Source organism: Lissotriton helveticus, chromosome 4_1 (genome assembly GCF_964261635.1).
Source record: "Lissotriton helveticus chromosome 4_1, aLisHel1.1, whole genome shotgun sequence".
NCBI lineage: Eukaryota > Metazoa > Chordata > Amphibia > Caudata > Salamandridae > Lissotriton > Lissotriton helveticus.
Genome location: NC_136063.1, coordinates 1,454,559,147 through 1,454,578,767, shown reverse-complemented (window position 1 = coordinate 1,454,578,767; position 19,621 = coordinate 1,454,559,147). Strand labels below are relative to the sequence as shown.

At 46.0% G+C, this 19,621-nt stretch overlaps 1 protein-coding gene across 3 annotated transcripts in view; it reads left to right on the top strand.

Moving 5' to 3' along the window:
- Nucleotides 1-19,621, top strand: part of ACD (ACD shelterin complex subunit and telomerase recruitment factor) — a 283,828-nt gene that overhangs the window by 198,447 nt on the left and 65,760 nt on the right. For all 3 annotated transcript variants that reach the window (XM_078688039.1, XM_078688038.1, XM_078688037.1), the window contains exon 13: nucleotides 14,781-14,864. In XM_078688039.1, coding sequence (XP_078544165.1) covers nucleotides 14,781-14,864 — 84 coding nt within the window. The remainder of the gene's footprint in view (nucleotides 1-14,780; nucleotides 14,865-19,621) is intronic.

Genomic DNA, 19,621 nt, shown 5'->3' with positions numbered 1-19,621 from the left:
AGCGCCCCTCAGCATCTATCTCAGTCCCAGCTGGAGTGAAATGCGTTCCCCGTTTCACCAGTATTGCTACCCCTCTAGCGTAATTAGAATAGGAGGAGAACACCCTGCTCATAGCCCATTTAGAAGCGAATGGAGGGGAACCGCTAGGCATCAGATGAGTTTCTTGCAACATAGCTACAGATATCCCGTGCCTGTCAAGATACCCCAGTATTTGTCTTTTTTTCTTCGGGTTATTTAACCCACGTATATTCCAGGAGGTTACTCGGAACTGCGAGGCGGGCTGTGGTTCAGTTACGTCTCCCATATTTCTAACAGAAAAAATGAGCGCCAAACATCTACAACATCCATGCACAAATAACAAATGGCATCAGATATATGAATCGAATCCCAACTACCCTCTCGGTATGCCCAACTGCGAGCGTGAACGGTAAACAATTCTGTCCTGCAGGTAATATGTTGGAACATTCCTCCTCCCACTCCGGCAACCCCAACTCGCCGGGCATCCTGAACCCTCCCAATCCCCACTATCCCTCCCACTCCCCAACTTAAAAACACTAGCAATGTCACATATCCCTCCATTCTACCACAAGAAGGGAGAGTTTGGGGCTCGCCCATTGGGGTACCGTACTAGGGGCACCAAACTTGCCATCCACCTCCCTACTCGCACCCACTTGGAACCAGGTAAAGACCCGGTCTCTTGGCGTGGGACGGAGGTGGGCGATCGAGCCTATCAAATATGTATACCAAGTCAAGCAACATTGTTGATTTGTATCTCACCATGGTGTTGGCGCCTAGTTCGTCACCTCTCCTTGTCAACGGAGCGGTCACCGCGAATATGGACTATTCCTGCTGGTTCATAGGCGAAGTGGATCTGGAGCGATGGTTTTCAGCGCCTCCTCTGGTTTTGTCCGTCCTGTGTCGTTTAAGAAAGTCCTCCACCTGCTGAGGATTTTGAAAGAAGTGTTGTTTGCCCCCGTGGGAAACCTTCAATTTCGCCGGGTACAGCATGGCGTACGTCATCTCTTGATCCTGGAGCTTCTTCTTTACACCTGAGAATTTCCTCCTGGCTTCCTGCACCGCCGGGGTGAAGTCCGGGAAAAATGAGAGTGTAGTGTTACAGTAACCTACTGTGCCAATCTCTCTCGCTCGACGGAGCACCGTGTCCCGGTCTCTATAATTGAGGAATCTCGCTATGATGGGGCGAGGTTGGGCACCTGGCGGTGGGCGTGCGGCCAAGGATCTGTGGGCTCGCTCCACTATTAAGTGCGAGGAGAACGATTCTTTACCAAAGAGTTCGACGACCAGATTTTCGATAAACACATCCATTTTCCCGGTGTTGGTGGACTCCGCAAGGCCCAGGACGCGAATGTTGTTGCGCCTGGACCTGGCTTCTAAATCCTCATTTTTCTCCGCGATGATTTTTAAGAGCCTGTCCATTTGGGTCACCTGCCTGTTATTCGTAATGGCACCATCTTCCAGATCTGATATCCTATCTTCCGCTTCTTTAAGTCTGGTGTCGTGCTGTTCCAATTTGGTAACCACACTATCCATGCGAGTATTGATCGTGTCAATTTTGGCGTCTATACTTGTCAGACTCTGTTGCATGGTCAGCAGCAAGGCTTTCCAGTCGTCATCAGGAGGTCCACGGGCGGGAGGGCTACCTTCGGGTTCTTGCGTGTTTCTGGAGGCCCGCTTAGATTCAAACGGTATTTTTGTCTGCTTGGCGTCATTGCGGCCCATGTCGCGTTTAGGCGCACGCGAAGCCGGCGTGGTAGGAGCAGCCAGTGTGTGGTGACGCGAGGTAGCGTCTAGGTGACAAGGCGGAATTGCAGGGCGGAAAATGCCCTCTTGGAAGTGGCACTATGGGCGCAGTGTAGTTCAGAGGTGACGTCTATTTGAATTCTTTGGCCCACGAGCCCAAAGTAGTAAAGCAGGGCTGGTGAACAATGTCTCCCCAGCCACAGGTGAAGCAGGAGACGCAATTGACATTAACTTAATCCGCCCACTGATGCTCCAGCTAGGGTCCCTCTGTGCGGACCACAACAGGAGAGTAACCAGAAGAGCAACCAGGAGAGCGACGCCGCAGTTGTAAAGGGGGCCAGATTACCTTGTAGGTTATGTCCTGTAGCGGATCAAGTGGCTTTGGTCAGGTATTGCCGGCTCTGCGCCAACGTTCAGTGTAGCCGGTGGGCAAAGTCACGTATGCAGGCGAGTGAGCGGTGAGGTGGCCTCCGCGCCTCGTCGATGTGAGCTGGAAGCGATGAGTTCTCTGGGCCGGTGCGGTGACAACCCCTCAGCAGTGCACGTCGTGTAATAAAAGGCGGGAAGGTCGTCTCAGGAGAGCAGGCGGGTACAGTGAGCGCCGTAGGAATTGCCTGCAGGGTCACACAAGCAGCATGGACGAGCCTACCGCCCCTGGGGTGACAGCAGGTAGGTCACAGCAATGCGAGGGCGGCGGGAAGGTCGTGAATAGCAAGCGGGATTTATGCAGTCTCAATGCGCTACAGCGCAGGATGTATTTTTGCTCCCTGCCAGTGTTTTATGGTGTCCCGGCTGTATTAGCACCTATGCAGTCCGTAAAGCAGTGTGGGAGGCGGCGCCAGATAGCGCGTCTTGCCGCTGCCTGTTGAACTCCGCTCCGCCGTTAATGGCCTTGTTCGCGCTCTTTTCGCCGTTAACGGCCGTCCGCATTCACTCTCAGGATGTGGCAGTAAGAGGAAGGGCTCACCTTCAATGTAGGGAGGTCCTCCTCCAGCAAGACACCGGCGCAGAGTATGCGACGGCACAAAGTCTGTTCCGCAGTTGATGTGTCCGCAGCCCCGATTAGGCCGCAAATCCCCGGAGTTTCCCAGCCAGCCGGCCCCGGAGCGGCGGGTCACTGGCAGACAGCCCGAGCCGCCTCCGAGTAAAGCAGCGGATATCTTCGCTCTCAGACGGGCGATTCCGACGCTACTGGCACCGCTGAATGTGGAATGGCGCCGCGGTCACCACGGTGGGGAGATAGAACAGCTGTCCCCGGTCAGGATGGTCAGAAGGATTGATCAAAGGCTCGATCTGGCGAGAGCCTCACTACAGTGCGGCCATCTTGGTTTGGCGCCACCTAGCGCCCCCTCAACTTAGCGCATAGTTCTCTCAAATTTCCTGGCTCAGCTGATTAGCCCTACAGCAACTACCCTACGTTAAGCCAGTGCCTCGCACAGCACACATAATTTTGTCGGCTGAAGAAAGAAGGCCGCCTCGGGAGTTGAGCGCTCGCCACCGACAAAAGCGGTTGTCTGAAAATCATCAGTTAGCGTCCCAGTGGCAAACTCAACCTTCCACTTTCTGCGGCTGGTAAATCGAGTTCTAAAATTTGGGGGATGGTTACATCGGGTGATTGGAAACAGCAGAAGAGACATGCTAAGCACAATGAGGACTTGTTATATTGCGCACACATAGCGCCTAATGGCTTCGGGGCAGTGCAAGGTTAACTGAGGAGCAGTCGTCAGTCTCTAAAAACCGCACGACCATTTCGGTGTACTTAAGGCAACTCCACGGAAAACACACGTAGTATCCAGCTCAGAATTTACTCGCCATACTTCAGAGAGGAGTGGACCCTGAGCTGCTTGTAGGTAATTTGTCGACGAGAATGTTACAGCCTTCCCCGCTGAGAAAGCAGATCGGGGCCTCATTTATTAGGCCCGGACGGGAGATGAATACATCTTTTATGTTCTGGACGGAGTGCGAATGGGCCGCATGGTAAAAATTATTAGGGGCTCCAACAAGGGAACGCCAGTCTGCGGCTAATTTTTTGGTAACTATTTATTTTTTCATTAAACAAAGTCTGCAGTTGCATGGCTTGTTGTCTCGGAGTCCCCGAAGCCCTATAAACCGAGGCAATGTGAGTGGGTTTTCAGTATTTAGTGAGTCTGGCTCTGAGATTCGAACTATTACCTCATGTTTCCATTCTGTGCTGCAGCATACGCGCCATAAATTACACCTTTCACGAGGCTGCTGTTCAGAGGCTACCAGCGCGGGTGGTTATCTGACTGAGGGGGCAGTCCCTTCATGCCCCTCCCTACTGCTTTGTTATGAGCCCCCCTCGTCTCTCCCCACACACACATCATATCTGTTAACAATCTGAATACCTGCTTCTGTTTGCAGACAGAAGCTATTGCCTGTCCCGCATAGCTGCTGACCAGAGCGCATGTAATAGGCATAGCTCTGGTCAAATTGAACTTAGCCCCAGGGATCAACTTAGCGCATAGTTCTCTCAAATTTCCTGGCTCAGCTGATTAGCCCTACAGCAACTACCCTACCTTAAGCCAGTGCCTCGCACAGCACGCATAATTTTGTCGGCTGAAGAAAGAAGGCCGCCTCGGGAGTTGAGCGCTCGCCACCGACAATAGCGGTTGTCTGAAAATCATCAGTTAGCGTCCCAGTGGCAAACTCAACCTTCCACTTTCTGCGGCTGGTAAATCGAGTTCTAAAAGTTGGGGGATGGTAACATCGGGTGCTTGGAAACAGCAGAAGAGACATGCTAAGCACTATTATTATTATTATTTTAAAGTCAGTATTTGACGACGGGAGGAGGGACACGGAGAACTTCAAAACTCACCGGACTGCTCCCAGGAGGCGGCGGGGGCGCTTGCGGTGTCCTTCCTCTGCCGGGGCCTGGGCTCTCTTCTCGGGTGCCGCGGGCGGGGCTCTCCTGCACCAGGGCCTCGCTGGCGGCCGCACTCCTTTCTCCCGGGCACTTTTCCCCTGGCATAGAACAAGCGGCGGCGGGACTTCCAGACACGGGAGGGGGGGGCGGGAAAGACACGGGAGGGGGGGGCGGGAAAGACACGGACGGCGGGAGGGGGGCGGGAGAGGACACGGACGGCGGGAGAGGACATGGACGGCGGGATGGGGGCGGGAGAGGACACGGACGGCGGGATGGGGGCGGGAGAGGACACGGACGGCGGGATGGGGGCGGGAGAGGACACGGACGGCGGGAGGGGGGCGGGAGAGGACACGAACGGCGGAAGAGGACATGGACGGCGGGAGGGGGGCGGGAGAGGATTTCTAAACAAAAGCTCCTTACCTGATCGCCTCGTGGGAACTCGAATCCTGCAGCCAACTCCAACAACAAACACTTAGCAAAAGAAGAAAACAGGCGGACTCCAAAAAAAAAAATAACACACACCCACCACCGTGATGACGAACAGAAGTGGGTGGAGAGGGAAAAAATGTCGGGAACGCCCCCGAATCTGGTCCGGCCTTGACGGACAGATCTCTGTTCCAATGGCTAGCCTCCATTTATGGAGCTACCCAATGGGACAGGGGGGCGTATTCCAGAGTCCTTACTGAAATCAAGAGATTTCTCTGGAGACGGAGCTTACGCTCCGTTCTCCAGGCGAAACCTAAAAAGCAGCGTTCTCGGAGGGATGGGGACAGGAAACCAGTGTTGTGTGAGGCGGTGGGGAAAAACGGCACAGGGCGATGTGGGACATGTAATGTAAATAAATGCGGTATTATAAATTAAACGAAAACAAAAGACTAGAAAAGTACAGAAATAAAATTAAAAGCATGCTGGCAAACTATTCCTGCCAGACAAATATTTACACATAGAGAGTGCTGTCAGAGCAAAGTAGTGCTCACAGTCTAAATAAGACATACCCTACCGTGTAACACTTGAAGTAAAGGGGCCAGTAGCCATGGGAGGGTACAAATGACAACATGGCCATAATAAGTAGGGACTAACAAGCCTCATAATCCATCAAAAGGCAGCATTTACGAAAGACAAGACAGGAGCCAATTAAAAAACAAGGGTGGAGAGTGGGCGGAGCTTCTACTGCCTACTCCATTACTGCATGCCTCGCAGAGCGAGCAGCGCTTGCGCGCTGCCAACATAGGTTCGACCCAAAAAATTATATACTATTTATTTATGGTATCATCATCATAGATGCAAAGTTTTACACAATAACTGGAGTGTTGGGTCTAAATGCTAAATACATTAAAATGCAGTGTTTCCTCTTGCCATCGCCTCTTGGTACATTTTCACATCCTGCTAAGATGGTGAGAAATCTGGGAACTTTAATCCATGCAGCTCTCACCTGTAATTAATCAATATGTATATCTCTTCATATTCATAATTCCACGTTTACTATCTTTTAATTCTCTGGTAGTACAAAAGCTCTAGTCTTAAGCTTTTGACACAGCAGCCATAGTAGAGGTTTTTACTGGGCCTCTTACGGTGTGAATTGTCATGTTTATGGACCCCTTCTACTTTGATTGTATATTATCCAGGCTATTCACAAGTATGCCTGAAAATGTAAAGGCAGGACAGAAAGTTAACGAGAAGAGCAGACTTCCAGAACAGTGGATATTAAGTGAAGCTATTTGACACTTTTGTGATTCCCTATATATAATCGCTATCCGAGCACCAGTTTCACCCTGCCTGTCTTGCCTTACAATGCAAAATTCAGAGGGGAGAGCTTGAACCGCATCAGTCCCAGAGTTCTCAATTAGCCATGTCTCAGTAAAAAACAATACATCCAGCCCAGAGTCAGCTATAAGACAAAAAAGGTCAAGCTTGTGAGCAGCCAAAGCGCGGCAGTTCACCAGGCCGAAACGTCAGGTGAGCGGTGGAGGAGAGGGGATGCGAGTCTTACTCGGTCTAGACTGAGTAGCCTAATCACAGCGGTTGCAGGACCAAACATGTTAACTGGGGTCAATGGAGTACAAATAAGGTCCCGGTAGTGAGGGGTGGAGGGCTAATAATTGAGCTGAGGAGTAAAATACCTTATCTGATGAGACAGAGGCAGTATCCCTAGACCCAGAGGGACGCAGATGAGTGAATACAGGCTTGCCTTTCGCACGCCAGCGTTGTGTCGGCGCCGCAACAGTCATTTAAGCGGGCCGGACATGGCAGCTAGAGCACAATACAAAATAAAAATAGGAACCCAGTTATGAAGCTAGACCTTTGCAGTCTGCCCCCAACCCCCTTTTTTCTTTTGCCCCCTTTTTATGGGGTGGACGGTAGCTACTGTACCCCTTCTGTTTTTGTTTCTTTACATTAGTGTCCCCTTGCACAGTATTTCTGCCCCCACCACCCGGAGGGGGAGATTGTATTTTATTCTCCAAATGCGCCTCACCAAAGGGCAAAAAGCACCAATATCTACCGGAATTATAAAAAATGTAACTGAAGATTGTGGTGTTTAGTTTTCACAGGTCTGAGTTTACCTTGGGTGCTGGCCAATCCCAGGCCCAAATACCTCACTTACTTACATCTGAGAATTATTGGAATTTAGTGGAAAAATCTTTATATTTTCCTGATGTATTTTGGGGCTTTTATTGTTGTTGACCAAAGGCCTACCAACATAAGTAGAGTACTTTTTTTTATCAGAATAGGTGTAGGGAAAGCTCAGTGGTGATACTTTTGTCGATCTGTGCAGATTCAGGAACTTTACCTCACACTGTGAGGAAAATTCTGCAACTTTTCAGCCAATGTTAAAATTTGTAAGGCATTCTGTTTAAGAAAACGTTCTAGAATCAACACAAGCCACACTACCCTGGACTGCTCCAGGTGTCTAGTTTTCAGAACAGGCTAGGGTTGGCAGGTGACCCTGTGCTTAAATACCACAGCCACTCACAATCTGAGAAAGATTAAAATTCAGTGGAAAATCTTGCCCACCCCCTCCCAGTTTTGGGACATTTCCTGTTGTGGATGAAAGGCCCATCCACAAAAGTACTTTACCGATTTTCTGTGATTGTAGCCAAAGTTTGAAGTTTGCAGCGCATTCTGATAAGAAAAGTTTGTGGGATTCCCCTAAGACATACCACCACGCAGTTCCCATGTGTCTAGCTTATTCTGAAATTGGTAGTTACCTTCGGGTGCTAATTACACACAGGCCAAAATATTGCTATTTGCAACTACTCCCCTCCCCCAAAAATCAGTGAAATTCAAATCACAAATATTAATTGTGTCATTGTGTGTTTTGGGGCTTTTTCTGGCCTGTGCAGTAGGCCCACTCACATGTGAGGTACGGTTTTCATCAGGACAAAAGGTGTGTGAATAACTGCTATTCCTAAACTCGGGTTCTTGGGCACATTTCAGAATGCATTGCTTTCCTTCACCCCTGTTTGCTGTTGAATGGCTGCATGGAAACAAAATGAAAATTATTATAAGCCACAGCTTTGTTGATGGCTGTGGCATTGCATTGCTATATATTTCGATTTTTCAGTGATTAGTTCACACCTATTTTTTTTCATTTGAATTTATCTTCTTAATGGATGTATGCCAACAAAATGAAAAATTATTATAAGACACAGCTCAGTTGATGGCCTTGGGTATTGCATTGCCATATATTTCTATTTTCCAGCCTTGCTTTCAGCATTTTTTATTTCAGTTATTAGTTTCTTAGGGAAAACTATAAGTGATCTACACAAATGACCACTTGCTGAATTCAGAATTTCGTATACCTTTCCAGGTTCTCAAATAAGTCCCACAACTTTCCCCCTGCAAACTGCAAGTATATGGAAACCCACAAGAACAGAGAAAGCTGAGTACAACTTAGAAAATTGCAAAAATTGTTGCAAGAGCAATTGTTTTTTTTTTTACAAATCTGCCTGTTTTTTAAACTTGGGAAGAGGGTCGTCTTAGTTAAGCAAACCTTACGTTGATGCCAATAAAAGATTTTACGCAGCACTTTTTTCTGTTTAATAATTGCCACTTTTTAGTTATTTTCTCTGGTTCCACCAGGGAAAACCACAATCACCATGCACCTTTAGAATCCCTAACATATGATAAAATCATGCAAATATGGGCAGTATATCATTTGTGGACGAAAAGTTTAGACGGTATAAGCAAATGTCAAAATAAGGGCTTAGTCTTAGGGTTTAATGTGGATCCTCATGGAACCTCATATTTAGGCCTCACCAGGAGGAGGATGTGGGCACCCAGAGAAAAGGGCAATGAAGGCCCCAGCTATATCACACCTCCGGAGGGTGGGCTCCCCTTAAACCTTTTGTCACAGGGTAGGCAAGTAGGCTTGAACTCCATGGACTCCATAATCATGACACTCACCAACTCCCTTAAACAAAAAAGAGGGGGGACCAAGGAGCTAATAAAGGTCCAGTGTCCATGCTCCTAATACAAGTCTGATAACAAAAAGGAGGACAAAGTTCCTGTACAAGGGTGCAAAAGTCACCGGTGTATCAGGGTGCAAACAGTCACCCATGCATTAAAAACAGGGAAGGATAAGGGAAAGGTAATCCTAGGTATAAAGTACCCTAATATGAGAGGGAAAGACATTCAACATCCTCTGCTGCCCTCTATGTAATTTCAGCTGCTACACAGAAGCTGCTCCTGGTTGATAGCTCTCCTCTGGATAGACCGTCCGTAGTGATGTCCATCACTACGGACGGTCTATCCAGAGGAGAGCTATCAACCAGGAGCAGCTTCTGTGTAGCAGCTGAATTTACATAGAGGGTATACAGGCTTCCTTACCCGCCCTGGCTGAGATAAGAGGGTTCTCATTTTAACTTTTATGTATTATGTTCACGTGCACTTCACTGTTTTTTGTTTGGTCCTGAAGAAGCGCCAATGACCTACGGGCGACAGAGGCGCGAAACATGTCGACCGCGACTATAGACACCCAGGCATAGTGGGCCTTTTGGGGTCAGTCATTTTTAAGCAGTATTCTTAACTGCCAAGGGTTTACCAAGAAAAACTTACCGCTGCTTTCATACCCTTGGAATTTTATCACACTATCACGTTTGCACGTACATGAATTACCCTCCTTTACCCTTCCCCACACACCCTCATGCAACATCCGGCATTTCCTCAAAAAGATCTCAGACAAAGTGACCCTTCGGGGGTCCCGTAGGGAATTGCAGCGCCGGCCCTACGAGGAGCACAATGCCCGATGATGAAGCATGACATCCTTCGGGGTGTGTGAGGGTAGCAGAGGATGTTGAATGTCTTTCCCTCTCATATTAGGGTACTTTATACCTAGGATTACCTTTCCCTTATCCTTCCCTGTTTTTAATGCATGGGTGACTGTTTGCACCCTGATACACCGGTGACTTTTGCACCCTTGTACAGGAACTTTGTCCTCCTACTCACCAACTCACGCCTCTTACTCAGTAGTCAGCACACAATATGTTCGCCGCCTACTACACGAGATGCCAGGGATCACCACAGTTCTCCATTTTAGTTCAATTTCCTAGTAACACAAGCCTGGTGTCTCCAGCATTGATTATGGAGAGGGGTTCATCCCAGGCAATGTCGCCTCAGGTTCACCAGAGGCCCCTTTTTTAATCTTCTCTGTTACTGCCCACCCACAGGCCCCCACTGCAGCACCCACAAGTCAAGCATAGCTTACTGCCTCCTTCCTGTACTTCAGAGTCCTCCACTGCACAGCATCTGCTGTCCCAAGAAAAGGCCCAGGCTGGGGGGCAGTGTATCGGAGAATCGGAGCCCTGTGTTACGCAGCCAGCTTAAGTTGACTCTGGCAACGCCACACATTCTTTGCAATAAGGACATAGAATCAAGTTATCATGTTTGTTTCCCCGGCCATTAAAGGGAAAACAATATGTCTGCAAAATTAGCTGATTGGAGCCTTTATAAATCTATGAGATATAAGTGGAAACATATCCTGTTTTCTCCCTATATCCCAGATATCCAATTGCAATATTTTTCTTTAATCCTCGACTTGCTTTTTCCTGAATTCTGGGCTGTTAAAATTAGGGCTCTTGCATCCCGTAAATCTGTGCGGGGTGCATTCTATTTTAAGTCTGGGTTTATCAGATATTGGTTGAAAATCTTCCAAAAGACTTATTAATTTCTTGTATTTTTCTGACCGTTAGCTCGTGAGCTACTGTAACTCTCCAGCTACCTCTGAGTAGCTCACCTGTGTGCAGCCCAGCCTATTAAATTAGAACGCTTTTGCTTGGTTGAATTAATATACATATAACAAAATTGAGACTATACAACACTAATAATATTAGCTCTCAATGCATTTCATTGAACATGAGTAGCTCTCAATACAGAAAAGGTTGGAGACCCCAAATCAGTGCCATTTCATACACAGATCAGCTGACAGAGCTAAATTGTTACTAGCCGTACAAAGGGAATCTGCATTTATCATGTTACAAAGCTCTGTGGGTATTGACCAACTTAGCTACCAAGAGCCACTTAAAGGTATAGACTGTAAATCTATGAGTGATTTGATGTTGTTTGTTCTGTGTTCTTAAAATGTCTGGATGAATGTGCTTCCTCGTGTTAGTTTCTCCTTTTGGTGTGCTGTATATTTAGTCAGTGACGATGAGGACATCTAGAGTGCTACTTTTGGTGTGAGGTATCTCTGTTGAAGATTGCATCTAGACTGTACATAAATATGGTCTATCAACGGCATATTTGTTAATATGCATGCAATATTGTAGCAGTTGCGCTCATGGGCAATGAGTAGGATGCTAATGAGATTTCCAGAGCTGGAGATTCTGGTGTTTTGCATGTGGTTGGTGTATTTTGGTGGAAGGTGGGAAATATGTCCAGGCCTTGTGCGTGCCAGCTCATGATAGTAACTAACCTGAAGCGGGTGGGCATGATAGGAAAAACATGAGTCGCTTTTTGCTCTTCCACCTTTCCCTTCAGGCACTTGGGTGAGAATGCAAAAGCAGATTGGCGATAGTGCAATTGTCTGGCAAGCAATTAACTAGGACGGTAGTGGATAGCAATGAATTGGCAAAATACGGATGATCTTTTTCAGGTCTCTGGAAAAAGCTGGTAAGACACCTAAGAATGGCATGCCTCTTTCCTTGTTTGCTTCAACACTTAGTTATTTAAGGCTTTGTCATCTATTGAGCTATATTAGATTGTGGAAGATTTGGCATTTTGGGGACGTCAATTTTAGGTCTCGCCTAGGCAGCGCACATGCGCTGCTCTAGGAGATGACCTTAAGAAATCGGTCTGCTCCTTTTCAAGCACACTCGTGCTTGTGCTGGCATCCACATTGCGGGAGCGAGCAACTGCGCGCGTGCTAAATGAAAACATATGGCCTGCGCGCCGCTGCTCGCTGTCATAGATGCCAGCACAAGCACGAGTGCGAGCATTAAAAACATGCCACTGTGTTTATACCGATGCTTGCAATATCAAAAGTGGCCACATGATGGCATCAGAACATCATGCATTGTATGTTATGAAGCTGAAAATGACCGAGCTCGACATAATGGGAAGAGGTTAGCAGATTTCTTTCTGCGTTATGACGGGCATTGAACTTAGTAGTATTGTTTGGTGCTTTTGAGCCCATACTTATCTATGCATCTATTCTGCCCTTGTTTTTTTTTTTTTTTTTAACGGTTCCTCAAGACTGTTGGCGACAATAGTTGCAACGGTGGATGAATGCATGTGTTTACTTCCCAAGACTAATTTTTGGCACCATTTGTTCTTGTGCCTTCCCTTGACTCCCAGTAGGAAACCACACATTGTCAATGATCATTGCAACGATAATGATGCTCTGTCATTATCCCAATTTCTGTCTATTTTAGCTTAAGTTCGGATATGTGTCATCATAATGAGCCTTTCACTGCCTAATACTCCTGTTACACAGCCAATTATTATTAGAAAAAACAATTTACTCCTTTTGGTTTTCCATTACGTTCAGAGTACATTTTCAGATTTTTGAAATGCAGAAGTTATTCCAGGCTTACACCTGGGAACCTGTGGCTGCTGCTGCCGTTTCCAACACAGGGCAACATCTACATAGAAATATGCAATAGGGCCATTACTGGTGCAAACATGAGTTAATAAAAAAAACTATAACAATGTAGCATGAAACTCAACAAATTAATTCTGCATGATATTCCAATAAAACGGTACTGAAAATTCTGATAGCTGAACCCATCGCATCAGGGCAGGATTGTAAGGGTCTCCTGCCCCTTTTCAAGTCAAATGTCTCCAGCATCTAAGAGACAGTCATCAAGGTTGCCTAGTCAGACAAGCATTGGCATAGCCAATAGGTCTCGCCTTTGGGACCTTATAAGTATTTAGTTATGCAGCACAATATCCTTGGCGCAACAACATCAACTTTTGCATGGCTTAACACTTATAAGGTCCCAAAGACGAGACCTATTGGCTATGCCAAAGCTTGTTGTGTTTGCTGCTGTTTTTCAACTATCGGGAGTGCTGCAAGGTATGATCATAATAGTGCCACAATATGATTGTCTTCAAGCCAATGAGCATATCTACTGATGGCCGCAAGTGACTGAAGGCTGATTATACAATACTCAACAGCTAATTCTAGTCTGCATCCTAATGTTGTCTTTCTGATTTGGTCTTCATTTAGCTTCTCATGTTTTAATAGAGCTCTTCATATTTCCTTGTCAAGCAGAATTGTTGATTCCTGCAATGCTGGCTCAGTGCAAAATTGATAACTATACTACGGTTTATTCCCTTGTCCGACATCACATTTACTCCATATCAGTCTTGGGTCCAGTCTCCCTGGTCGCCTGTTTATCACCCCCCAAACATTTAGATGTTAGGAGTTCCTGCAAAAAACAAATTTTGAGAGAAACATTCAGATTTTTCCAAGCCATGTGCCTATTCACAAAAATACACTACATTCAGTAAAAGAAAAGAAAAACACCTTCTTATACCAAGCTACCGTACATTATAAAGACTGAAAGCGAGACTACATTACCACGTACAATATTACTTATAAACAAATTGTGTTGATATGAATATTGGAATCGTTAAACTTTGAATTAGTTGTTTGCCCATAAAGGTAAAAACAGAACAATGATAGATTTGATTTTTTTAATTAATGAATATTCCAATCACTATAAATGAAGCTTTATGAAACTCCTGCTTTGAACAATGCAGTTAGTTTTGTTGGTTATGAAAACCAAACTTTCTTTCTGTGGTAAAATGTGGTCCAGTATGATACTAATCTTCAACTGGACAATGCAAATGTTTGCTTTCGAAGCTAACTCCTATGGATAAAAATGATCCTAAAAAATATAAAGTAAAGCTGACTTGTTTTCTTCCACTGAATCCTCTATATGTAATTGTCATTAAATGTATTTGACTTATGAAAAGTTGAACAAATTCTGACTGAGCTTGTGGTGGTTCGGGCTGTACTGTTCCCATGAGGAGCACGGTCAAGACTGACTTGCATATGACTGGGTCCAAACTGGGGTGGGGTGGTAAGCATAAAAACGATGGATAAAAACCCAGATCTGTGACTGGGATGAATGTGTTCATTGTTCAGCATTCCGTCCATCATCTGTTCTTTTTGCTTTTGTCACCCTAAGTGGGAAGGATATGCCCAGATGTGGGTCCCATGCTCGCCGTGCCACTGGATTCAAGCTAACTTGGCTGATGAAGGATGATACCCTGAAACCGGTCCCACAATGCTTGTTTCCAGTCCAGGGAGGTCCTGGCCCAGCAGTTTGGACTGGACTGTTCCCATGAGGATCCCTGTCAAGATTGATTTTCATATGGCTGGGTCCAAACTGGAGTGGCGTGCTGAGCAAAACAAAAACGATGAATTAAACTCAGATCTGACTGGGGGTGAATGTTTGCATTGTTCAGCATTTCGTCCATCATCTGCTCTTTTTGAACTTGTGGATACGCCTCATGCGCCTTTTAAAAATGTTATTGCAGCCATTTGATACTCTTGGAATGTCAGAGGAGGTGCTTAGTCTTAAATTATTTCCTCTTGATTATTACTTTTTGGCATGATGATACAGTACTGATACACATGTACCACTCCATCCCATTACAAACACAATTATCATCCATGCTTTCTTTGCAGAATGGAGCGATGGCTACTCTGTGGTTGATGACAGTGATGAGAGAGAATTTTGCCAGGGGGACGCCATAGCTGGGACACATTCTAGTAAGTATTGCTCCTACACTGAATAGTCAATTATTGCTACATAGGGCAATAAACAAGATCCAAAGGTATGCCATTAATAAACTTGGTACAAAGAGCTAATGTTTACATGGAAAGTTATTTTGGTCTTTCTTTCTTTACAGAGAACTAGAAAAAAAAGCAGGGAACCTCATATTGGTCTTAATAATTGTGTTGACAAAACAGTAGTTTATTAGCCATTACTGTACAGCTGTTACCACAGAATGGACAAAAAGCTGTGTTTCAGGTATTTTTAGGATTTTCATTGAGGTTGTAACAACAACTGCGATTTTGCTCTGCTGTTGACTGATGCGAGTACAACCTTGGCATCCATCTTTTTTTTTGTGGAGTTTTTTATAGCGCGAACCAGACCAAAGGTATTGGAACGCTTTACATGAGCACCAGTTATGTTACAGAAGGACACATTCATTTTTGTTAGGCACAGGGAGATTAAGTGATTTGCCCAGAATCACAGAATGTTGAGCGTCCCTGCCAAGACTTGAACCCGGTTCCCCAGCTCCGAGGTCTCCCGCACTCACCATTAGGCCACATTCTCTCCCCATCTTTGAATTGAGTTTTCTATACTTCAAGAAAACCATTCAAAGGTGGCCAATGTGTGTCTTCTCACAAATGTCCATCTTTTAATCTATTTTGATATATTTTAGGAAACCCCATTCAGAAAAGGTTACCATGGATGTGCACAAATTGTTGGCCATCTTTGAATCTATTTTATCACATTCAAAGATGGCTAGCTCAGATGTGTGTGCATCCAGAACAGCCATTTTTAAATGGAAATTTTTGCAGAATAACAAAATAGATTAAAAAATGTCCGCTGCACATGCGTGAACACGTACAATTGGCAATCTTGAAATGGGTAAAATAACACTTTTAAGATGACCGCTAGCTGATAGTGCAGAGGACTTTGCTGAAGTGCCAGGGATCTCTGGGTCAGTCAGACCTGAAGGGAGGTTAAAAAGACATAGAGGAGGGGGAAGGTGGGAAAAGGCTTAGAAATGAGATGGAAGTGAGAAGAGGAATTAGAATATCATCAATGTAGTGGTACAGTCAGTTGAATCCAGTCAAAACCCATTGAGTCCTAAAATTTCCTGGGAAGGATAAATGTAGGATTTAGGAGGAAAGCCATTAAATCAGGTACAGGGAAGTGTGAGGGCCTCGAAAGCCATCTTGTCATGGGTAAGGGGCTGACCAAAACCCACTTGATTTTAAACAGGATGAATGGTGTGATGCTGAAAAAATTTCAATACTTACACTTGTAGAACACTGTGATATTCTGCTTTGTTCCATAAAACATAACATGGCCTTTTTGTACAGACAGACCCACAAACCGGAAAGATTAAAGAAGTTAAGGCAAAATGTGTGTTGACTTTATTGAAATACTGACCCTTAATATGTTAATACCTTTGATGGTTGAGGAACAGGGGTATTGGATTTCTGAAAACTGCCCCATATTTAATATGTTTCCTGTTTTCATAATATTTAGATTCTGTGCTTTTTAGCGATTGCTATGATTTTGCTGATTTCTGAAATTCTTTTGTTTCAATTTTCCTGCCATAAGCGTGACTTGAATGAAGTCTTATAAAAACAACACTAAATAAATATGCCTGAAAGTCTCCGACATTGGTCCGTGGCCTATATGCATTATCTCTAGGTAAGTTGAGAGAGGTGCATGGGTCCTAACCTGTCCGTTCTCCTGCTCAGGTTTGGTGAATTAGTCCTGCACTTGGCAAAGAGCCAAGTCTACTGGGTCCTGTTTAGATAACGTTTGTAAAAATGTAACAACTGTATGGTATCACCTGTCACTAGTGTCATGTGGCGCAGACTATCTCTCTTTTTCTTTTTTGGAACGCTTTATTTTAATTTAGATATATATAACATATTTGGGACGTATTTAGGTACTTCTGCCTGCACATTCCTCACCTGTAAAATAATCCTGAGTCAGACTGGATTCCGAAACTTTAAAACTCTTCAGGTACCGGTAGGGGGCGCTGGCTTTAAAATCAGATTACGTCAACAAACCCATAAAGTTCCCTTTTTTCTGAGCCTTTGACTTAAATCCGGAGTTGTTCCCTCTCTGGAGTTGTGAGATTTCCCCACAGAACAAAATTCTTGTAGTGCAGTGCTATTTCTTCCCTGAGGCGTTCCAGCTTAAAGACAAGTAGAGATTATTGAAGGCAGATGTCTATAATGGAACCCCATTCCCTGTGCCTTTGGAGCATGGAATCGGACTATCACTACAGGCCCTGCGGCGACTCCTTCAGCATTCACCCCAAGGAGCAGAAGGTCAACTTGTTCATGGCCCAGGCCTGTGATGACAGGCGGAGCCGTCGTCTTTTGAGGCTGTGTTCCAGGTCATCGTATTCACATTCCTCAGGCAAAAAGAGTAAACATGACCGCTCTCCTACTTGCTGGAGGGGTTGTGGGGCGAGGGCACACTACTACATTTGCTATAGGAATGCCCTACACTTACAGCTTACTGGACGCAGATTCTGGACGAGAACGACCACCATTTTGACACCATGCTCCTACGCTTTCCAGAATATGTTATCCTGGGCGTATCTGATAGACTCACGTTTCCCCTCAGAAAACCTGTGGTGCAGGGATGGCTCCACCGACTGTGGTATGTACTTGGCATGGAGCGCATTTCCTTCTCGCCCCAGGGAGATGGGGCCTCTTTTGCTGACCTGTGGCGCCCCTTTCTTGCATTGCTGTGCTCTGAGTTTCACTAGTTCTCCTGCCCCAAGTATTTGCGGCTATTGCCTCTCTCCGCGTTAATGCAAGATCTGACCCAACTGCTGCCACTGCTGACCCAACTGATTAGCTCCGCACCAGGTTAGACTTCCCTCCTTCTCTTTTTCGATTGCGATGGTTGGGAGGGGGGGGGATGGTTGGGGGGAGCGAAGGTGTTTTTCTTTTTTATCTCTGATGCCCTGCGTAGCACTATAATGGTTTTAAGCTCACAATTTAGGCCTTATTGCTTGATGCATCTTGTTTTGTTTTTCAAATCAATAAAAAGATTTCAACCTAAAAAGAAAAAACTGCAGGAAACATGGAAAAGGTAAGTCACCTTTGCCCTCTGTCTCTCACAGGAACTTCATCCTTGGAAAGAAAGTTGGTTGTTGGTTAAGCTGGCAAATCGTCCTCCAAGCGGTTCCTTGCCATTACCTATACAGGATTTGGCCCCAGAGCTGTCTTGATCCCCTCTGGCACTCCTGGATCTGCTGGCACTCGCAAAAACATTGGCAGAATTTCTGGTGCCAGTTCACCCTCAAGGCCAGTGTTGGTTTTGCACCTTTGCTCCAACGCACATATACGATGTTCTCCAGCCATCTATGCTGTGACGCCCCACCACAGAAGCTTCTGACACCGCCACTTTCTCGAGACGCTACGTCGTTGGCGCCACATCCAGCTTTCACAGACTCTTTGCCTCAAAACAGTCAGAGAGAAGCTCGAAGGCTCCTAGAAGAGCAGTACAGACCGTATCCATTATATATTTGGATCAGATGCAGACTCTTTTTAAATCTCTATGCTTGTGGTCATGACGAGGGAGAAGAGTGGCTACACAATTTGGCTGACCAATCTTGGTCCACTGGGCTTGACACCGCTCCAGACGTGGAACTGGAATTTCCCTCTGGGTCCCCTATGCCAGAAGTTGTATCCTTTAATTTTATGGTCAAGAAAGTAACTGAGGTACTAGATTTATGGTTCTCCACTGCAGACATTAAAACCAACTTCTTCACTGAGGTTCTCCTTCCATCTGCTCCAGCCTTAAAACCCCCATTGCCATTCTGCAAGGCCTTGATGCAGTCATCATAGCAGCCTGGGAAAAGCCCACCTCAGCACTTCCAGTCAACAGATTAGTGACAAGGTGCTATCTCCCCAGACTTGGGGATCCACCCTTTCTCTCTTCACACCCATCGCCAGCGAGTTTAGTCATTTAAGCTTTCTGCTTTTCAGGTCAAGTTGGTGGTCCCTTCTCTTCTGTCCCTTCAGACTGGGAATCTTAACGGCTGGAAGGGTGGGGGAAGAGGTTTTCAGCGGGCTGTATAGTGCTAAATTAAATAAATGCCACCTGTCTTCTAGCGCAGTACACTTGTGCATTATGGGATGTAGCTCAAATGGCCACTCCACATCAGCAGGAGAACACGATTTCTCATTTTCAAGAGGCTGTCTGAGACGGGTAGAACGCCTTGTGACATATCAGATCTGGATTGAATGACGCAGATTCTGTTACACACGCCATGAGAATTCTGTCTCTCCGCTGCCACACCTGTCTTCAGACTAAGTTTCTCTTTCAATGTACAAGCCAACCTCCTGGACCTCTCCTTTGATGAAGCACACCTTTTTGCAAACAAACTTGCTGCCGCCTTGAAGCTGAGCAAGGCCACAACCTAGTCTTTGATTCAGCCCCTGTATCTCAGGGACTGTTGTCAGTTTTCAACGCTTTTGGGGATTCTCCAGAGTTCCTCTCCAGTCAGTCCTTCCAGACCCAGTCTCAACAACCCCAGAATCCCCTGGTCAAACAATGCAGTGGTAGAGCCAGAGGTGAGCGCTATGGATTCGTCCAGCCTCCTTTTCCTCTCCGATCTACCAGAGAAGCAGGTCTAGTTTGCTCCTCCAATTTCACATTTAGACTTGTCCACCTTTCTACTGGCCCGGAAGGCCATCACTTAGGACCAGTGGGTCCTTCAGATCATCAGGCCTTTCTTTAGCTCCTCCAGCCG